This window comes from Phyllobates terribilis, unplaced genomic scaffold (assembly GCF_046119375.1).
Source record: "Phyllobates terribilis strain yellow unplaced genomic scaffold, ASM4611937v1 Scaffold_12__6_contigs__length_324123572, whole genome shotgun sequence".
Taxonomy (NCBI): domain Eukaryota; kingdom Metazoa; phylum Chordata; class Amphibia; order Anura; family Dendrobatidae; genus Phyllobates; species Phyllobates terribilis.
Window position 1 is genome coordinate 94,026,921 of NW_027362772.1, and position 18,730 is coordinate 94,045,650.

Consider the following 18,730-nt stretch of genomic DNA (forward strand, 5'->3'; position numbering starts at 1 on the left):
TGTAGTAACTCTGCCGCGTTGAAGTAACTCTGCCGCCTTGAAGTAACTCTGCCGCCTTGTAGTAACTCTGCCGTCTTGTAGTAACTCTGCCGCCTTGTAGTAACTCTGCCGCCTTGAAGTAACTCTGCCGCCTTGTAGTAACTCTGCCGTCTTGTAGTAACTCTGCCGCCTTGTAGTAACTCTGCCGTCTTGTAGTGACTCTGCCTCCGGGTAGTAACTCTGCCGCCTTGTAGTAGCTCTGCCGTCTTGTAGTAACTCTGCCGCCTTGTAGTAGCTCTTCCTCCGGGTAGTGACTCTGCCTCCGGGTAGTAACTCTGCCGCCTTGTAGTAACTCTGCCTCCGGGTAGTAACTCTGCCTCCGGGTAGTAACTCTGCCCCCTTGTAGTAGCTCTGCCATCTTGTAGTAGCTCTGCCGTCTTGTAGTAGCTCTGCCTCCGGGTAGTGACTCTGCCTCCGGGTAGTAACTCTGCCGCCTTGTAGTAACTCTGCCGCCTTGTAGTAACTCTGCCTCCGGGTAGTGACTCTGCCTCCGGGTAGTAACTCTGCCGCCTTGTAGTAGCTCTGCCTCCGGGTAGTGACTCTGCCTCCGGGTAGTAACTCTGCTGTCTTGTAGTAGCTCTGCTGTCTTGTAGTAGCTCTGCCTCCGGGTAGTGACTCTGCCTCCGGGTAGTAACTCTGTCGCCTTGTAGTAGCTCTGCTGTCTTGTAGTAACTCTGCTGCCTTGTAGTAACTCTGCCGTCTTGTAGTTACTCTGCCGCCTTGTAGTGACTCTGCCGCCTTGTAGTAACTCTGCCGCCTTGTAGTAACTCTGCTGCCTTGTAGTGACTCTGCCGCCTTGTAGTAACTCTGCCTCCGGGTAGTGACTCTGCCTCCGGGTAGTAACTCTGCCGCCGGGTAGTAACTCTGCCGCCTTGTAGTAACTCTGCCGCCTTGTAGTAACTCTGCCGCCTTGTAGTAACTCTGCCTCCGGGTAGTGACTCTGCCTCCGGGTAGTAACTCTGCCTCCGGGTAGTAAAACTGCCGCCGGGTAGTAACTCTGCCTTCGGGTAGTGACTCTGCCTCCGGGTAGTAACTCTGCCTCCGGGTAGTAACTCTGCCGCCGGGTAGTAACTCTGCTGCCTTGTAGTAACTCTGCCACCTTGTAGTAACTCTGCCGCCTTGTAGTGACTCTGCCGCCTTGTAGTAACTCTGCCTCCGGGTAGTGACTCTGCCTCCGGGTAGTAACTCTGCCTCCGGGTAGTAACTCTGCCGCCGGGTAGTAACTCTGCCTCCGGGTAGTGACTATGCCGCCTTGTAGTGACTCAGCCGCCTTGTAGTAACTCTGCCGTCTTGTAGTAACTCTGCCGTCTTGTAGTGACTCTGCCTCCGGGTAGTAACTCTGCTGTCTTGTAGTAACTCTGCCACCGGGTAGTAACTCTGCCGCCTTGTGGTAACTCTGCCGCCTTGTAGTAACTCTGCCACCTTGTAGTAACTCTGCCGCCTTGTAGTAACTCTGGCGCCGGGTAGTAACTCTGCCAACTTGTAGTAACTCTGCGGCCTTGTAGTAACTCTGCCGCCGGGTAGTAACACTGCCGCCTTGTAGTAACTCTGCCGCCTTGTAGTGACTCTGCCGCCTTGTAGTAGCTCTGCCGCCTTGTAGTAACTCTGCCGCCTTGTAGTGACTCTGCCGCCTTGTAGTAACTCTGCCTCCGGGTAGTGACTCTGCCTCCGGGTAGTAACTCTGCCGCCGGGTAGTGACTCTGCCGCCTTGTAGTGACTCTGCCGCCTTGTAGTAGCTCTGCTGTCTTGTAGTAACTCTGCCTCCGGGTAGTGACTCTGCCTCCGGGTAGTGACTCTGCCTCCGGGTAGTAACTCTGCCTCCGGGTAGTGACTCTGCCTCCGGGTGGTGACTCTGCCGCCGGGTAGTGACTCTGCCTCCGGGTGGTGACTCTGCCTCCGGGTAGTGACTCTGCCTCCGGGTAGTAACTCTGCCGCCTTATAGTAACTCTGCCGCCTTGTAGTGACTCTGCCGCCTTGTAGTAACTCTGCCTCCGGGTAGTAACTCTGCCTCCGGGTAGTGACTCTGCCGCCGGGTAGTGACTCTGCCGCCTTGTAGTGACTCTGCCTCCGGGTAGTAACTCTGCCTCCGGGTAGTAACTCTGCCGCCGGGTAGTGACTCTGCCTCCGGGTGGTGACTCTGCCGCCGGGTAGTGACTCTGCCTCCGGGTAGTAACTCTGCCTCCGGGTAGTGACTCTGCCTCCGGGTAGTAACTCTGCCGCCGGGTAGTAACTCTGCCTCCGCGTAGTGACTCTGCCTCCGGGTAGTAACTCTGCCTCCGGGTAGTAACTCTGCCTCCGGGTAGTAACTCTGCCGCCTTGTAGTAACTCTGCCCCCTTGTAGTGACTCTGCCGCCTTGTAGTAACTCTGCCTCCGGGTAGTGACTCTGCCTCCGGGTAGTAACTCTGCCGCCGGGTAGTAACTCTGCCGCCGGGTAGTAACTCTGCCGCCGAGTAGTGACTCTGCCGCCTTGTAGTAACTCTGCCGCCTTGTAGTAACTCTGCCTCCGGGTAGTAACTCTGCCTCCGGGTAGTATCTCTGCCTCCGGGTAGTAGCTCTGCCATCTTGCAGTAACTCTGCCGCCTTGTAGTAACTCTGCCTCCAGGTAGTATCTCTGCCTCCGGGTAGTAGCTCTGCCATCTTGTAGTAACTCTGCCGCCTTGTAGTAGCTCTGCCTCCGGGTAGTAACTCTGCCTCCGGGTAGTAGCTCTGCCTCCGGGTAGTAACTCTGCCTCCGGGTAGTAGCTCTGCCTCCGGGTAGTAACTCTGCCTCCGGGTAGTAGCTCTGCCATCTTGCAGTAACTCTGCCGCCTTGTAGTAACTCTGCCTCCGGGTAGTAGCTCTGCCTCCGGGTAGTAACTCTGCCTCCGGGTAGTGACTCTGCCTCCGGGTAGTAACTCTGCCTCCGGGTAGTAGCTCTGCCATCTTGCAGTAACTCTGCCGCCTTGTAGTAACTCTGCCTCCGGGTAGTAACTCTGCCGCCTTGTAGTAACTCTGCCTCCGGGTAGTAACTCTGCCGCCTTGTAGTAGCTCTGCCATCTTGTAGTAGCTCTGCCGCCTTGTAGTAGCTCTGCCTCCCGGTAGTGACTCTGCCTCCGGGTAGTAACTCTGCCATCTTGTAGTAACTCTGCCGCCTTGTAGTAGCTCTGCCATCTTGTAATAGCTCTGCCGTCTTGTAGTAGCTCTGCCTCCGGGTAGTGACTCTGCCTCCGGGTAGTAACTCTGCCATCTTGTATTAACTCTGCCTCCGGGTAGTAGCTCTGCCATCTTGTAGTAGCTCTGCCTCCGGGTAGTAACTCTGCCGCCTTGTAGTAACTCTGCCTCCGGGTAGTAACTCTGCCATCTTGTAGTAACTCTGCCGCCTTGTAGTAGCTCTGCCTCCGGGTACTAACTCTGCCTCCGGGTAGTAGCTCTGCCATCTTGTAGTAACTCTGCCGCCTTGTAGTAACTCTGCCTCCGGGTAGTAACTCTGCCGCCTTGTAGTAGCTCTGCCTCCGGGTAGTAACTCTGCCGCCTTGTAGTAGCTCTGCTGTCTTGTAGTAACTCTGCCGCCTTGTAGTAACTCTGCCGCCTTGTAGTAACTCTGCCGCGTTGAAGTAACTCTGCCGCCTTGAAGTAACTCTGCCGCCTTGTAGTAACTCTGCCGTCTTGTAGTAACTCTGCCGCCTTGTAGTAACTCTGCCGCCTTGAAGTAACTCTGCCGCCTTGTAGTAACTCTGCCGTCTTGTAGTAACTCTGCCGCCTTGTAGTAACTCTGCCGTCTTGTAGTGACTCTGCCTCCGGGTAGTAACTCTACCGCCTTGTAGTAACTCTACCGCCTTGTGGTAACTCTGCCGCCTTGTAGTGACTCTGCCTCCGGGTAGTAGCTCTGCCTCCGGGTAGTAACTCTGCCGCCTTGTAGTAACTCTGCCTCCGGGTAGTGACTCTGCCTCCGGGTAGTAACTCTGCCGCCTTGTAGTGACTCTGCCTCCGGGTAGTGACTCTGCCTCCGGGTAGTAACTCTGCCTCCGGGTAGTGACTCTGCCTCCGGGTAGTAGCTCTGCCTCCAGGTAGTGACTCTGCCTCCGGGTAGTAACTCTGCCTCCGGGTAGTAACTCTGCCTCCTTGTAGTAGCTCTGCCTCCGGGTAGTGACTCTGCCTCCGGGTAGTAACTCTGCCGCCTTGTAGTAGCTCTGCCGTCTTGTAGTAACTCTGCCGCCTTGTAGTAGCTCTTCCTCCGGGTAGTGACTCTGCCTCCGGGTAGTAACTCTGCCGCCTTGTAGTAACTCTGCCTCCGGGTGGTAACTCTGCCTCCGGGTAGTAACTCTGCCCCCTTGTAGTAGCTCTGCCATCTTGTAGTAGCTCTGCCGTCTTGTAGTAGCTCTGCCTCCGGGCAGTGACTCTGCCTCCGGGTAGTAACTCTGCCGCCTTGTAGTAACTCTGCCGCCTTGTAGTAACTCTGCCGCCTTGTAGTAGCTCTGCCTCCGGGTAGTGACTCTGCCTCCGGGTAGTAACTCTGCCGCCTTGTATTAGCTCTGCCTCCGGGTAGTGACTCTGCCTCCGGGTAGTAACTCTGCCGCCTTGTAGTAGCTCTGCCTCTGGGTAGTAACTCTGACTCCGGGTAGTAACTCTGCCTCCGGGTAGTGACTCTGCCTCCGGGTAGTAACTCTGCCGCCTTGTAGTAACTCTGCCGCCTTGTAGTAGCTCTGCCTCCGGGTAGTGACTCTGCCTCCGGGTAGTGACTCTGCCTCCGGGTAGTAACTCTGCCTCCGGGTAGTCACTCTGCCGCCTTGTAGTAATTCTGCTGTCTTGTAGTACCTCTGACTCCGGGTAGTGACTCTGCCTCCGGGTAGTCACTCTGCCGCCTTGTAGTAACTCTGCTGTCTTGTAGTAACTCTGCCTCCGGGTAGTAACTCTGCTGTCTTGTAGTAGCTCTGCTGTCTTGTAGTAGCTCTGCCTCCGGGTAGTGACTCTGCCTCCGGGTAGTAACTCTGCCGCCTTGTAGTAGCTGCTGTCTTGTAGTAACTCTGCTGCCTTGTAGTAACTCTGCCGTCTTGTAGTTACTCTGCCGCCTTGTAGTGACTCTGCCGCCTTGTAGTAACTCTGCCGCCTTGTAGTAGCTCTGCTGTCTTGTAGTAAGTCTGCTGTCTTGTAGTAACTCTGCCGCCTTGTAGTGACTCTGCCGCCTTGTAGTAACTCTGCCGTCTTGTAGTAACTCTGCCGTCTTGTAGTTACTCTGCCGCCTTGTAGTAAGTCTGCCGCCGGGTAGTAAACTCTGCCGCCTTGTGGTAACTCTGCCGCCTTGTAGTAACTCTGCCACCTTGTAGTAACTCTGCCTCCGGGTAGTAACTCTGCCTCCTTGTGGTAACTCTGCCGCCTTGTAGTAACTCTGCCACCTTGTAGTAACTCTGCCGCCTTGTAGTAACTCTGCCGCCTTGTAGTAACTCTGCCTCCGGGTAGTGACTCTGCCTCCGGGTAGTAACTCTGCCGCCTTGTAGTAACTCTGCCGCCTTGTAGTAGCTCTGCCGCCTTGTAGTAACTCTGCCGCCTTGTAGTAACTCTGCCGCCTTGTAGTAACTCTGCCTCCGGGTAGTAACTCTGCCGCCTTGTAGTAGCTCTGCCACCTTGTAGTAACTCTGCCGCCTTGTAGTAACTCTGGCGCCGGGTAGTAACTCTGCCACCTTGTAGTAACTCTGCCACCTTGTAGTAACTCTGCCGCCTTGTAGTAACTCTGGCGCCGGGTAGTAACTCTGCCACCTTGTAGTAACTCTGCCGCCTTGTAGTACCTCTGCCGCCTTGTAGTAACTCTGCCGCCTTGTAGTAGCTCTGCCGCTTTGTAGTAACTCTGCCGCCTTGTAGTAACTCTGTCGCCTTGTAGTAACTCTGCCACCTTGTAGTAACTCTGCCACCTTGTAGTAACTCTGCCGCCTTGTAGTAACTCTGGCGCCGGGTAGTAACTCTGCCACCTTGTAGTAACTCTGCCGCCTTGTAATAACTCTGCCTCCGGGTAGTGACTCTGCCTCCGGGTAGTAACTCTGCCGCCTTGTAGTAACTCTGCCGCCTTGTAGTAGCTCTGCCGCCTTGTAATAACTCTGCCGCCTTGTAGTAACTCCGACACCGGGTAGTAGCTCTGCCTCCTTGTAGTAACTCTGCCGCCTTGTAGTAGCTCTGCCGCCTTGTAATAACTCTGCCACCTTGTAGTAACTCTGCCGCCTTGTAGTAACTCTGCCGCCTTGTAGTAGCTCTGCCGCCTTGTAGTAGCTCTGCTGTCTTGTAGTAACTCTGCCACCTTGTAGTAACTCTGCCGCCTTGTAGTAACTCTGCCGCCTTGTAGTAACTCTGCCTCCTTGTAGTAACTCTGCCACCTTGTAGTAGCTCTGCTGCCTTGTAATAACTCTGCCACCTTGTAGTAACTCTGCCGCCTTGTAGTAACTCTGCCGCCTTGTAGTAGCTCTGCCGCCTTGTAGTAGCTCTGCTGTCTTGTAGTAACTCTGCCGCCTTGTAATAACTCTGCCGCCTTGTAGTAGCTCTGCCGCCTTGTAGTAACTCTGCCGCCTTGTAGTAACTCTGCCTCCTTGTAGTAACTCTGCCGCCTTGTAGTAGCTCTGCCGCCTTGTAATAACTCTGCCACCTTGTAGTAACTCTGCCGCCTTGTAGTAACTCTGCCGCCTTGTAGTAGCTCTGCCGCCTTGTAGTAGCTCTGCCGTCTTGTAGTAACTCTGCCACCTTGTAGTAACTCTGCCGCCTTGTAGTAACTCTGCCGCCTTGTAGTAACTCTGCCGCCTTGTAGTAACTCTGCCTCCTTGTAGTAACTCTGCCACCTTGTAGTAGCTCTGCTGCCTTGTAATAACTCTGCCACCTTGTAGTAACTCTGCCGCCTTGTAGTAACTCTGCCGCCTTGTAGTAGCTCTGCCGCCTTGTAGTAGCTCTGCTGTCTTGTAGTAACTCTGCCGCCTTGTAATAACTCTGCCGCCTTGTAGTAGCTCTGCCGCCTTGTAGTAACTCTGCCGCCTTGTAGTAACTCTGCCTCCTTGTAGTAACTCTGCTGCCTTGTAGTAGCTCTGCCGCCTTGTAATAACTCTGCCACCTTGTAGTAACTCTACCGCCTTGTAGTAACTCTGCCGCCTTGTAGTAGCTCTGCCGCCTTGTAGTAGCTCTGCTGTCTTGTAGTAACTCTGCCGCCTTGTAGTAACTCTGCCTCCTTGTAGTAACTCTGCCGCCTTGTAGTAGCTCTGCCGCCTTGTAGTAGCTCTGCTCTCTTGTAGTAACTCTGCCGCCTTGTAGTGACTCTGCCACCTTGTAGTAACTCTGTCGCCTTGTAGTAACTCTGCCTCCGGGTAGTAACTCTGCCTCCGGGTAGTAACTCTGCCGCCTTGTAGTAACTCTGTCGCCTTGTAGTAACTCTGCCTCCGGGTAGTAACTCTGCCTCCGGGTAGTAACTCTGCCGCCTTGTAGTAACTCTGCCGCCTTGTAGTAACTCTGCCTCCGGGTAGTAACTCTGCCGCCTTGTAGTAACTCTGCCGCCTTGTAGTAACTCTGCCTCCGGGTAGTAACTCTGCCGCCTTGTAGTAACTCTGCCGCCTTGTAGTAACTCTGCCTCCGGGTAGTAACTCTGCCGCCTTGTAGTAACTCTGGCGCCGGGTAGTAACTCTGCCACCTTGTAGTAACTCTGCCGCCTTGTAGTAACTCTGCCGCCTTGTAGTAACTCTGCCGCCTTGTAGTAACTCTGCCGCCTTGTAATAGCTCTGCCGCTTTGTAGTAACTCTGCCGCCTTGTAGTAACTCTGTCGCCTTGTAGTAACTCTGTCGCCTTGTAGTAACTCTGCCACCTTGTAGTAACTCTGCCACCTTGTAGTAACTCTGCCGCCTTGTAGTAACTCTGGCGCCGGGTAGTAACTCTGCCATCTTGTAGTAACTCTGCCGCCTTGTAATAACTCTGCCTCCGGGTAGTAACTCTGCCGCCTTGTAGTAACTCTGCCGCCTTGTAGTAGCTCTGCCGCCTTGTAATAACTCTGCCGCCTTGTAGTAACTCCGACTCCGGGTAGTAGCTCTGCCGCCTTGTAGTAACTCTGTCGCCTTGTAGTAACTCTGCCTCCGGGTAGTAACTCTGCCTCCGGGTAGTAACTCTGCCGCCTTGTAGTAACTCTGTCGCCTTGTAGTAACTCTGCCTCCGGGTAGTAACTATGCCTCCGGGTAGTAACTCTGCCGCCTTGTAGTAACTCTGCCGCCTTGTAGTAACTCTGCCTCCGGGTAGTAACTCTGCCGCCTTGTAGTAACTCTGCCGCCTTGTAGTAACTCTGCCTCCGGGTAGTAACTCTGCCGCCTTGTAGTAACTCTGGCGCCGGGTAGTAACTCTGCCACCTTGTAGTAACTCTGCCGCCTTGTAGTAACTCTGCCGCCTTGTAGTAACTCTGCCGCCTTGTAGTAGCTCTGCCGCTTTGTAGTAACTCTGCCGCCTTGTAGTAACTCTGTCGCCTTGTAGTAACTCTGTCGCCTTGTAGTAACTCTGCCACCTTGTAGTAACTCTGCCACCTTGTAGTAACTCTGCCGCCTTGTAGTAACTCTGGCGCCGGGTAGTAACTCTGCCATCTTGTAGTAACTCTGCCGCCTTGTAATAACTCTGCCTCCGGGTAGTAACTCTGCCGCCTTGTAGTAACTCTGCCGCCTTGTAGTAGCTCTGCCGCCTTGTAATAACTCTGCCGCCTTGTAGTAACTCCGACTCCGGGTAGTAGCTCTGCCGCCTTGTAGTAACTCTGCCGCCTTGTAGTAACTCTGCTGCCTTGTAGTAGCTCTGCCGCCTTGTAGTAACTCTGCCGCCTTGTAATAACTCTGCCGCCTTGTAGTAGCTCTGCCGCCTTGTAGTAACTCTGCCGCCTTGTAGTAACTCTGCCTCCTTGTAGTAACTCTGCCGCCTTGTAGTAGCTCTGCCGCCTTGTAATAACTCTGCCACCTTGTAGTAACTCTGCCGCCTTGTAGTAACTCTGCCGCCTTGTAGTAGCTCTGCCGCCTTGTAGTAGCTCTGCTGTCTTGTAGTAACTCTGCCACCTTGTAGTAACTCTGCCGCCTTGTAGTAACTCTGCCGCCTTGTAGTAACTCTGCCTCCTTGTAGTAACTCTGCCGCCTTGTAGTAGCTCTGCCGCCTTGTAATAACTCTGCCACCTTGTAGTAACTCTGCCGCCTTGTAGTAACTCTGCCGCCTTGTAGTAGCTCTGCCGCCTTGTAGTAGCTCTGCTGTCTTGTAGTAACTCTGCCGCCTTGTAGTAACTCTGCCTCCTTGTAGTAACTCTGCCACCTTGTAGTAGCTCTGCCGCCTTGTAATAACTCTGCCACCTTGTAGTAACTCTGCCGCCTTGTAGTAACTCTGCCGCCTTGTAGTAGCTCTGCCGCCTTGTAGTAGCTCTGCTGTCTTGTAGTAACTCTGCCGCCTTGTAGTAACTCTGCCGCCTTGTAGTAACTCTGCCGCCTTGTAGTAGCTCTGCTGTCTTGTAGTAATTCTGCCGCCTTGTAGTAACTCTGCCGCCTTGTAGTAACTCTGCCGCCTTGTAATAACTCTGCCGCCTTGTAGTAACTCTGCCGCCTTGTAGTAACTCTGCCTCCGGGTAGTAACTCTGCCTCCGGGTAGTAACTCTGCCGCCTTGTAGTAACTCTGCCGCCTTGTAGTAACTCTGCCTCCGGATAGTAACTCTGCCGCCTTGTAGTAACTCTGCCGCCTTGTAGTAACTCTGCCGCCTTGTAGTAACTCTGCCTCCTTGTAGTAACTCTGCCGCCTTGTAGTAACTCTGCCGCCTTGTAGTAACTCTGCCGCCTTGTAGTAACTCTGCCGCCTTGTAGTAACTCTGCCGCCTTGTAGTGACTCTGCCTCCGGGTAGTAACTCTACCGCCTTGTAGTAACTCTGCCTCCGGGTAGTAACTCTGCCGCCTTGTAGTAACTCTGCCTCCTTGTAGTGACTCTGCCTCCGGGTAGTAACTCTGCCGCCTTGTAGTAACTCTGCCGCCTTGTAGTAACTCTGCCTCCGGGTAGTAACTCTGCCCCCTTGTGGTGACTCTGCGGGAGTGCGGCTGTCGGCAGCTGATATCAGTGATGATGCCGCTCTGTGATTTACTGTTGCACCCGGTAAGTGAGAGATGAATTTACTGGCGATTCCTGAGACTTCATTACAGGAGAGGAGTCATTTATCGTCGGCAGCAGAGCCCCTCGTGGGACGGCAGCGGGGGACGCTCATTTCAATACATTTAAATATTGAGCATAGCTCATTTAAATAAATCTAAATGTTCCCTTGTCAGAGCCGAGAGCCGTCTTATCTCTGCTTGTATGGAGGATTGTTCCCCTCCCCCAGCTTCTCCCTCTATGGTGATCTCCCCACTATCCTACCCCCCCAAATTAGGCCCCTTCATGTATGTTTCATATACAGCAGTGTTACTGATCTCAGTGCTAGCCGCACTGCCCTACTGCTAGCCGCACTGCCCTACTGCTAGCCGCACTGCCCTACTGCTAGCCGCACTGCCCTACTGCTAGCCATACTGCTCTACTGCTAGCCATACTGCTCTACTGCTAGCCGCACTGCTCTAGTGCTAGCCGCACTGCTCTACTGCTAGCCGCACTGCTCTAGTGCTAGCCGCACTGCCGTACTGCTAGCCATACTGCTCTACTGCTAGCCGCACTGCTCTAGTGCTAGCCGCACTGCCCTACTGCTAGCCATACTGCTCTACTGCTAGCTGCACTGCTCTAGTGCTAGCCGCACTGCCCTACTGCTAGCCATACTGCTCTACTGCTAGCCGCACTGCTCTAGTGCTAGCCGCACTGCTCTACTGCTAGCCGCACTGCTCTACCGCTAACCACACTGCTGTACTGCTAGCCATACTGCTCTACTGCTAGCCGCACTGCCCTACTGCTAGCCACACTGCTCTACTGCTAGCCGCACTGCTCTAGTGCTAGCCGCACTGCCCTACTGCTAGCCATACTGCTCTACTGCTAGCCGCACTGCTCTACTGCTAGCCGCACTGCTCTACTGCTAGCCGCACTGCTCTAGTGCTAGCCGCACTGCCGTACTGCTAGCCATACTGCTCTACTGCTAGCCGCACTGCTCTAGTGCTAGCCGCACTGCCCTACTGCTAGCCATACTGCTCTACTGCTAGCCGCACTGCTCTAGTGCTAGCCGCACTGCCCTACTGCTAGCCACACTGCCCTACTGCTAGCCACACTGCTCTACCGCTAGCCATACTGCCCTACCGCTAACCACACTGCTGTACTGCTAGCCACACTGCTCTACTGCTAGCCGCACTGCTCTAGTGCTAGCCGCACTGCCCTACTGCTAGCCATACTGCTCTACTGCTAGCCGCACTGCTCTAGTGCTAGCCGCACTGCCCTACTGCTAGCCGCACTGCTCTACCGCTAGCCATACTGCCATACCGCTAACCACACTGCTGTACTGCTAGCCACACTGCTCTACTGCTAGCCGCACTGCCCTACCGCTAACCACACTGCTGTACTGCTAGCCATACTGCTCTACTGCTAGCCGCACTGCCCTACTGCTAGCCATACTGCCCTACTGCTAGCCGCACTGCCCTACTGCTAGCCGCACTGCTCTACCGCTAACCACACTGCTGTACTGCTAGCCACACTGCTCTACTGCTAACCACACTGCTCTACTACTAGCCACACTGCTCTACTACTAGCCACACTGCTCTACTGCTACCCGCACTGCTCTACTGCTACCCGCACTGCTCTAGTGGTAGCCGCACTGCCCTACTGCTAGCCACACTGCTCTACTGCTAGCCACACTGCACTACTGCTAGCCACACTGCTCTACTGCTAGCCGCACTGCTCTACTGCTAGCCACACTGCTCTACTGCTAGCCATACTGCCCTACCGCTAGCCACACTGCCCTACTGCTAACCACACTGCCCTACTGCTAGCCGCACTGCTCTACTGCTAGCCGCACTGCTCTACTACTAGCCGCACTGCCCTACTGCTAGCCATACTGCTCTACTGCTAGCCGCACTGCCCTACTGCTAGCCATACTGCCCTACTGCTAGCCGCACTGCTCTAGTGCTAGCCGCACTGCTCTACCGGTGGCCATCCTGCCCTACTGCTAACCACACTGCTGTACTGCTAACCACACTGCTCTACTACTAGCCACACTGCTCTACTGCTAACCACACTGCTCTACTGCTAGCCGCACTGCTCTACTGCTAACCACACTGCTGTACTGCTAGCCATACTGCTCTACTACTAGCCGCAGTGCTCTAACGCTAGCCATACTGCCCTACTGCTAGCCACACTGCCCTCAGCAGCCAATATTTGCAGGAGCTCTGCCCGGGCAGAAGTGTGGTGCTGCAGAGCTGTAATCTCGTCCTGTCTGTGCCCGGGTTCCTGGTGGTCCTTTACGTGCCGCCCGGTACAGGCCCCGCCGGTGCATTATTCTGCTGATCTCCTCACATATCGGATGTTATTAGTGATGTCGTCTTCTCTCCTCCAGCTCCTCCTGTTTCCATCGCTGTGATCGCTGCGGACACCCCGGCGCAATTCAGCCGCTACCAGGCGCAAAACTTCACTCTGGTGTGCATCGTGTGCGGAGGAAAACCAGCGCCACAGGTCAGTGCCCCCACACATCACATGGGGGGATGAACTCCTGGGGGGAGGGTCCTGTGCCCCCCACACATCACATGGGGGATGGACTCCTGGGGGGAGGGTCCTGTGCCCCCGACACATCACACGGGGGATGGACTCCTGGGGGGAAGGTCCTGTGCCCCCGACACATCACATGGGGGACGGGCTCCTGGGGGGAAGGTCCTGTGCCCCCGACACATCACACGGGAGGATGGACTCCTGGGGGGAAGGTCCTGTGCCCCCGACACATCACATGGGGGACGGGCTCCTAGGGGGAAGGTCCTGTGCCCCCACACATTACATTGGGAATGGACTCCTGGGGGGAAGGTCCTGTGCCCCCTACACATCATATGGGGGACGGGCTCCTGGGGGAGGGTCCTGTGCCCCCGACACATCACATGAGGGGATGGACTCCTGGGGGGAGGGTCCTGTGCCCCCACACATTACATTGGGAATGGACTCCTGGGGGGAAGGTCCTGTGCCCCCTACACATCATATGGGGGACGGGCTCCTGGGGGAGGGTCCTGTGCCCCCGACACATCACATGGGGGATGGACTCCTGGAGGGACAGACTCTGGGGGGAAGGCCTTGCACATCGCATGGGGGATGGACTCCTGGGGAGACAGACTCTGGGGGAAGGGTCTTACACATCGCATGGGGGATGGACTCCTGGGGGGACAGACTCCTGGGGGAGGGTCTTACACATCGCATGTGGGATGGACTCCTGGGGGGACAGACTCCTGGGGGGAGGGTCTTGCACATCGCATGGGGGATGGATTCCTGGGGGGACTGACTCTGGGGGGAGGGTCTTGCACATCACATGGGGGATGGACTCCTGGGGGGACAGACTCTGGGGGGAGGGTCTTGCACATCGCATGGGGGATGGACTCCTGGGTGGACAGACTCCTGGGGGAGGGTCTTACACATCGCATGGGGGATGGACTCCTGGGGGGACAGACTCCTGGGGGAGGGTCTTACACATCGCATGTGGGATGGACTCCTGGGGGGACAGACTCCTAGGGGAGGGTCTTACACATCGCATGGGGGATGGACTCCTGGGGGGACAGACTCCTGGGGGGAGGGTCTTACACATCACATGGGGGATGGACTCCTGGGGGGACTGACTCTGGGGGGAGGGTCTTGCACATCACATGGGGGATGGACTCCTGGGGGGACAGACTCCTGGCGGAGGGTATTGCGCATCACATGGGGGGATGGACTCCTGGAGGGACAGACTCCTGGGGGAGGGTCTTGCACATCGCATGGGGGATGGACTCCTGGGGGGACAGACTCTGGGGGTAGGGTCTTGCACATCGCATGGGGGATGGACTTCTGGGGGGACAGACTCCTGGCGGAGGGTCTTGCACATCACATGGGGGATGGACTCCTTGGGGGACAGACTCTGGGGGGAGGGTCTTGCACATCGCATGGGGGATGGACTCCTGGGGGGACATACTCCTGGGGGAGGGTCTTGCACATCGCATGGGGGATGGACTCCTGGGGGGACAGACTCTGGGGGGAGGGTCTTGCACATCGCATGGGGGATGGACTCCTGGGGGGACAGACTCTGGGGGGAGGGTCTTGCACATCACATGGGGGATGGACTCCTGGGGGGACAGACTCCTGGGGGAGGGTCTTGCACATCGCATGGGGGATGGACTCCTGGGGGGACAGACTCTGGGGGGAGGGTCTTGCACATCGCATGGGGGATGGACTCCTGGGGGGACAGACTCTGGGGGGAGGGTCTTGCACATCGCATGGGGGATGGACTCCTGGGGGGACAGACTCTGGGGGGAGGGTCTTGCACATCACATGGGGGATGGACTCCTGGGGGGACAGACTCTGGGGGGAGGGTCTTGCACATCGCATGGGGGATGGACTCCTGGGGGGACAGACTCCTGGCGGAGGGTCTTGCACATCACATGGGGGATGGACTCCTGGGGGGACAGACTCCTGGGGGAGGGTCTTGCACATCACATGGGGGATGCCCACCAATTATGTGCACAGTACACCAGGATGCTCGTGCCTTTTACCCATGGCCTCCGCTGTCACAGCTGCGCACTACAATAATCAGAAGAATCCGTTTGCCCCATGTGCCCGCTGTGGTGATCGGCTCAGGCTGTGGGGCAGCCGGGCACCGTAAATAATGGACGAGGACCCCAGAGAAGGGAACGTTACTGCTGTGATGCTGGCAGATGTCATTACATCCAGCATCAGTGACACCTGAGAAGTGCCGGATCATCAGACTTTCTGGATTATCAGAGGTCTTACGCTCGGCCGCGTCCTGGGAATCGATTCTCCGCTGCGAGATTTTCTTCTGCTGAGATGAAGGGAATGAATTGATCCGTCCATTGTACACTTTTGGCTGCTAAAAGCTTTCTACCCCCTGCGAGCAAAGCAGATGGCGGCCGTCACGCTGGTATTGGGGTATGCAGAGGCTGGCGAAAGTATTCACCCCCTTGGCATTTCTCGTGTTTTGCTACCTCACATCCTGGAATTTCACTGTTTTTTAGGGTTTTTATCAGTTCATGTAGAGAAGATGCCGACAACTGTGAACATTTGGTTTTCTTTTTATTCTGAAGCAAACAACAAATAGAACAAAATAAGTGAAAACTTCAGTGTGCATAACTATTCACCCCCCTACAGTCAGTACTTTGTGGAGCCTCCTTTTGCAGCAATTACAGCTGCAGTCGCTTTGGATAAGTCTCTATGATCTTTCCACATCTGGCCACTGGGATTTTTGCCTGTTCCTCAAGGAAAAACTGCTCCAGCTCCTTCAGGTTCGATGGTTTCCTCTGGTGAACAGCGATCTTCACTTCTGACCACAGGTTCTCCATTGGATTAAGGTCTGGGCTGTGACTCGGCCACTCCAGAACATTTCCATGTTTCCCCTTACACCACTCGTGTGTTCCTTTAGCAGTAGCTTTGGGTCATTGTCTTGCTGGAAGCTGAACCTCCATCCCAGTCTCAAATCACTGACAGACTGAAACAGGTTGTACTCAAGAATATCCCTGCATTTCGCACCATCCATCTTTCCCTCGGCTCGGACCATTTTCCCTGTCCCTGCTGCTGAAAACCATCCCCACAGCATGATGTTGCCACCACCATGTTTCACTGTGGGGATGGTCTTCTTGGGGTGATGAGCTGTGTTGGTTTGGTGCCAGACATAGCGTTTACCTTGGTGGCCAAAAAGTTCAATTTTGGTCTCATCCGACCACAGCACCTTCCTCCATACATTTGAGAAGTCTCCCACATGTCTTTGACAAACTCAAAACAAACCTTACAATTCTGGTGTGTAAGTTTTTTTCTGGCCACTCTTCCGTAAAGGCCACCTCTATGGAGTGTACGGCTTATTGTGGTCGTATGGACAGATGCTCCAGTCTCTGCTTGGGAACTCTGCACCTCCTTCAGGATCACCTTTGGTCTCTGTGCTGCCTTTCTGATTAATGCCCTCCTTGCCTGGGCTGAGAGTTTTGGTGGGCGCCCTCTCTTGACAGGTTTGTTGTGGTACCATGTTCTTTCCATTTGATGATTAGAGATTTGATGGTGCTCCACGAGATCATCAGAGATTTGGAGATTATTTTATAACCCAACTCTGACTTGTACTTCTCAACAACTTTGTCCCTGACTTGTTTGGAGATCTTCTTGGTCTTCATGGTGTTGTTTGGAGATTTCCTTGGTCTTCATGGTGATGTTTGGAGATCTCCTCGGTCTTCATGGTGTTGTTTGGAGATCTCCTTGGTCTTCATGGTGTTGTTTGGACATCTCCTTGGTCTTCATGGTGTTGTTTGGAGATCTCCTTGGTCTTCATGGTGTTGTTTGGAGATCTCCTTGGTCTTCATGGTGTTGTTTGGAGATTTCCTTGGTCTTCATGGTGATGTTTGGAGATCTCCTCGGTCTTCATGGTTTTGTTTGGAGATCTCCTCGGTCTTCATGGTGTTGTTTGGAGATCTCCTTGGTCTTCATGGTGTTGTTTGGAGATCTCCTTGGTCTTCATGGTGTTGTTTGGAGATCTCCTTGGTCTTCATGGTGTTGTTTGGAGATCTCCTTGGTCTTCATGGTGTTGTTTGGAGATCTCCTTGGTCTTCATGGTGTTGTTTGGAGATTTCCTTGGTCTTCATGGTGATGTTTGGAGATCTCCTCGGTCTTCATGGTGTTGTTTGGAGATCTCCTTGGTCTTCATGGTGTTGTTTGGAGATCTCCTTGGTCTTCATGGTGTTGTTTGGAGATCTCCTTGGTCTTCATGGTGTTGTTTGGAGATCTCCTTGGTCTTCATGGTGTTGTTTGGAGATCTCCTTGGTCTTCATGGTGTTGTTTGGAGATCTCCTTGGTCTTCATGGTGTTGTTTGGAGATCTCCTTGGTCTTCATGGTGTTGTTTTCTAAATCTTCTTGGTCTTCATGGTGTTGTTTGGAGATCTCCTTGGTCTTCATGGTATTGTTTGGAGATCTCCTTGGTCTTCATGGTGTTGTTTGGAGATTTCCTTGGTCTTCATGGTGATGTTTGGAGATCTCCTCGGTCTTCATGGTGTTGTTTGGAGATCTCCTTGGTCTTCATGGTGTTGTTTGGAGATCTCATTGGTCTTCATGGTGTTGTTTGGAGATCTCCTTGGTCTTCATGGTGTTGTTTGGAGATCTCCTTGGTCTTCATGGTGTTGTTTGGAGATCTCCTTGGTCTTCATGGTGTTGTTTTCTAAATCTTCTTGGTCTTCATGGTGTTGTTTGGAGATCTCCTTGGTCTTCATGGTGTTGTTTGGAGATCTCCTTGGTCTTCATGGTGTTGTTTGGAGATCTCCTTGGTCTTCATGGTGTTGTTTGGAGATCTCCTTGGTCTTCATGGTGTTGTTTGGAGATCTCCTTGGTCTTCATGGTGTTGTTTGGAGATCTCCTTGGTCTTCATGGTGTTGTTTTCTAAATCTTCTTGGTCTTCATGGTGTTGTTTGGAGATCTCCTTGGTCTTCATGGTATTGTTTGGAGATCTCCTTGGTCTTCATGGTGTTGTTTGGAGATTTCCTTGGTCTTCATGGTGATGTTTGGAGATCTCCTCGGTCTTCATGGTGTTGTTTGGAGATCTCCTTGGTCTTCATGGTGTTGTTTGGAGATCTCATTGGTCTTCATGGTGTTGTTTGGAGATCTCCTTGGTCTTCATGGTGTTGTTTGGAGATCTCCTTGGTCTTCATGGTGTTGTTTTCTAAATCTTCTTGGTCTTCATGGTGTTGTTTGGAGATCTCCTTGGTCTTCATGGTGTTGTTTGGAGATCTCCTTGGTCTTTATGGTTTTGTTTGGAGATATCCTTGGTCTATCACACCCATCATCTTTTCACGCTGGTATACGGTGCAGACTATCACACCTTTCCTCCATGCATGGCTTTCTTCCTCTAGTCACCATGCTCTGCCTCTTGCCATGCATGGGGGCCGCCCGGCTCCCGTCTGCGGAGATTTCCGCCTCTGCTCCGCGCTTGTTGTGATGAGTATTTTCACAAAGTCGACACTTCTAGATAAAACGAGAGCGGAGAAATGAGCAAACATCATTAGGCGTTCTTGTTCCGTCCGCTCGCTGCCTTTCACGGCGGTGACAATCCCGGCAGCCGCCTCCTATTGACGGAATCGACCTGCTAAATTAATACATCTTAATGTGCTTTGTAGATTGGTATCGAGCTCGGCGTGGCTGCTTTTATCCACTCTCCTTTCAGCGGCGGCTCAGGAGCCTTTCCAATCACGGCGCCTCTTGTTTTGTGCTGCTCAGCCGCTCTCCTGCCTATTATTCATCCTCCGGAATGGGAATGCATAATTTGGTCTCTTGCCCCCTCTGCGGCACGCGCCACGTGACGGATGCACAGTGATGTTAAAATGCTATTTAGAGAGGGGAAAAAAAAAAAAAAAGCGCCACATTGCAGCCGCCTCTGACTTACGGAGTCATTTAGATAAAATGTTAAACGCTATTATTCGGCCGCCATTAAACCCTTGTGAAAGCCGCGTTCTCCGCACCCACACCCATCATTAACGCGCCCCTAATAGCACCTCTCAGCGAGGGAAGAAGGGCTCTCTGATGTTTAATTGGCTGTATGGCGAGAGATTAAGGTGTTCCACATTACACCCACCGATGTC

The 18,730-nt window shown here is 54.0% G+C and overlaps 1 protein-coding gene across 2 annotated transcripts in view; it reads left to right on the plus strand.

Moving 5' to 3' along the window:
- The window catches only part of IGSF21 (immunoglobin superfamily member 21), an 895,000-nt gene that overhangs the window by 649,222 nt on the left and 227,048 nt on the right, over nt 1-18,730 (plus strand). For both annotated transcript variants that reach the window (XM_073656170.1, XM_073656169.1), the window contains exon 5: nt 12,495-12,610. In XM_073656170.1, the coding sequence (XP_073512271.1) occupies nt 12,495-12,610 (116 nt within the window). The remainder of the gene's footprint in view (nt 1-12,494; nt 12,611-18,730) is intronic.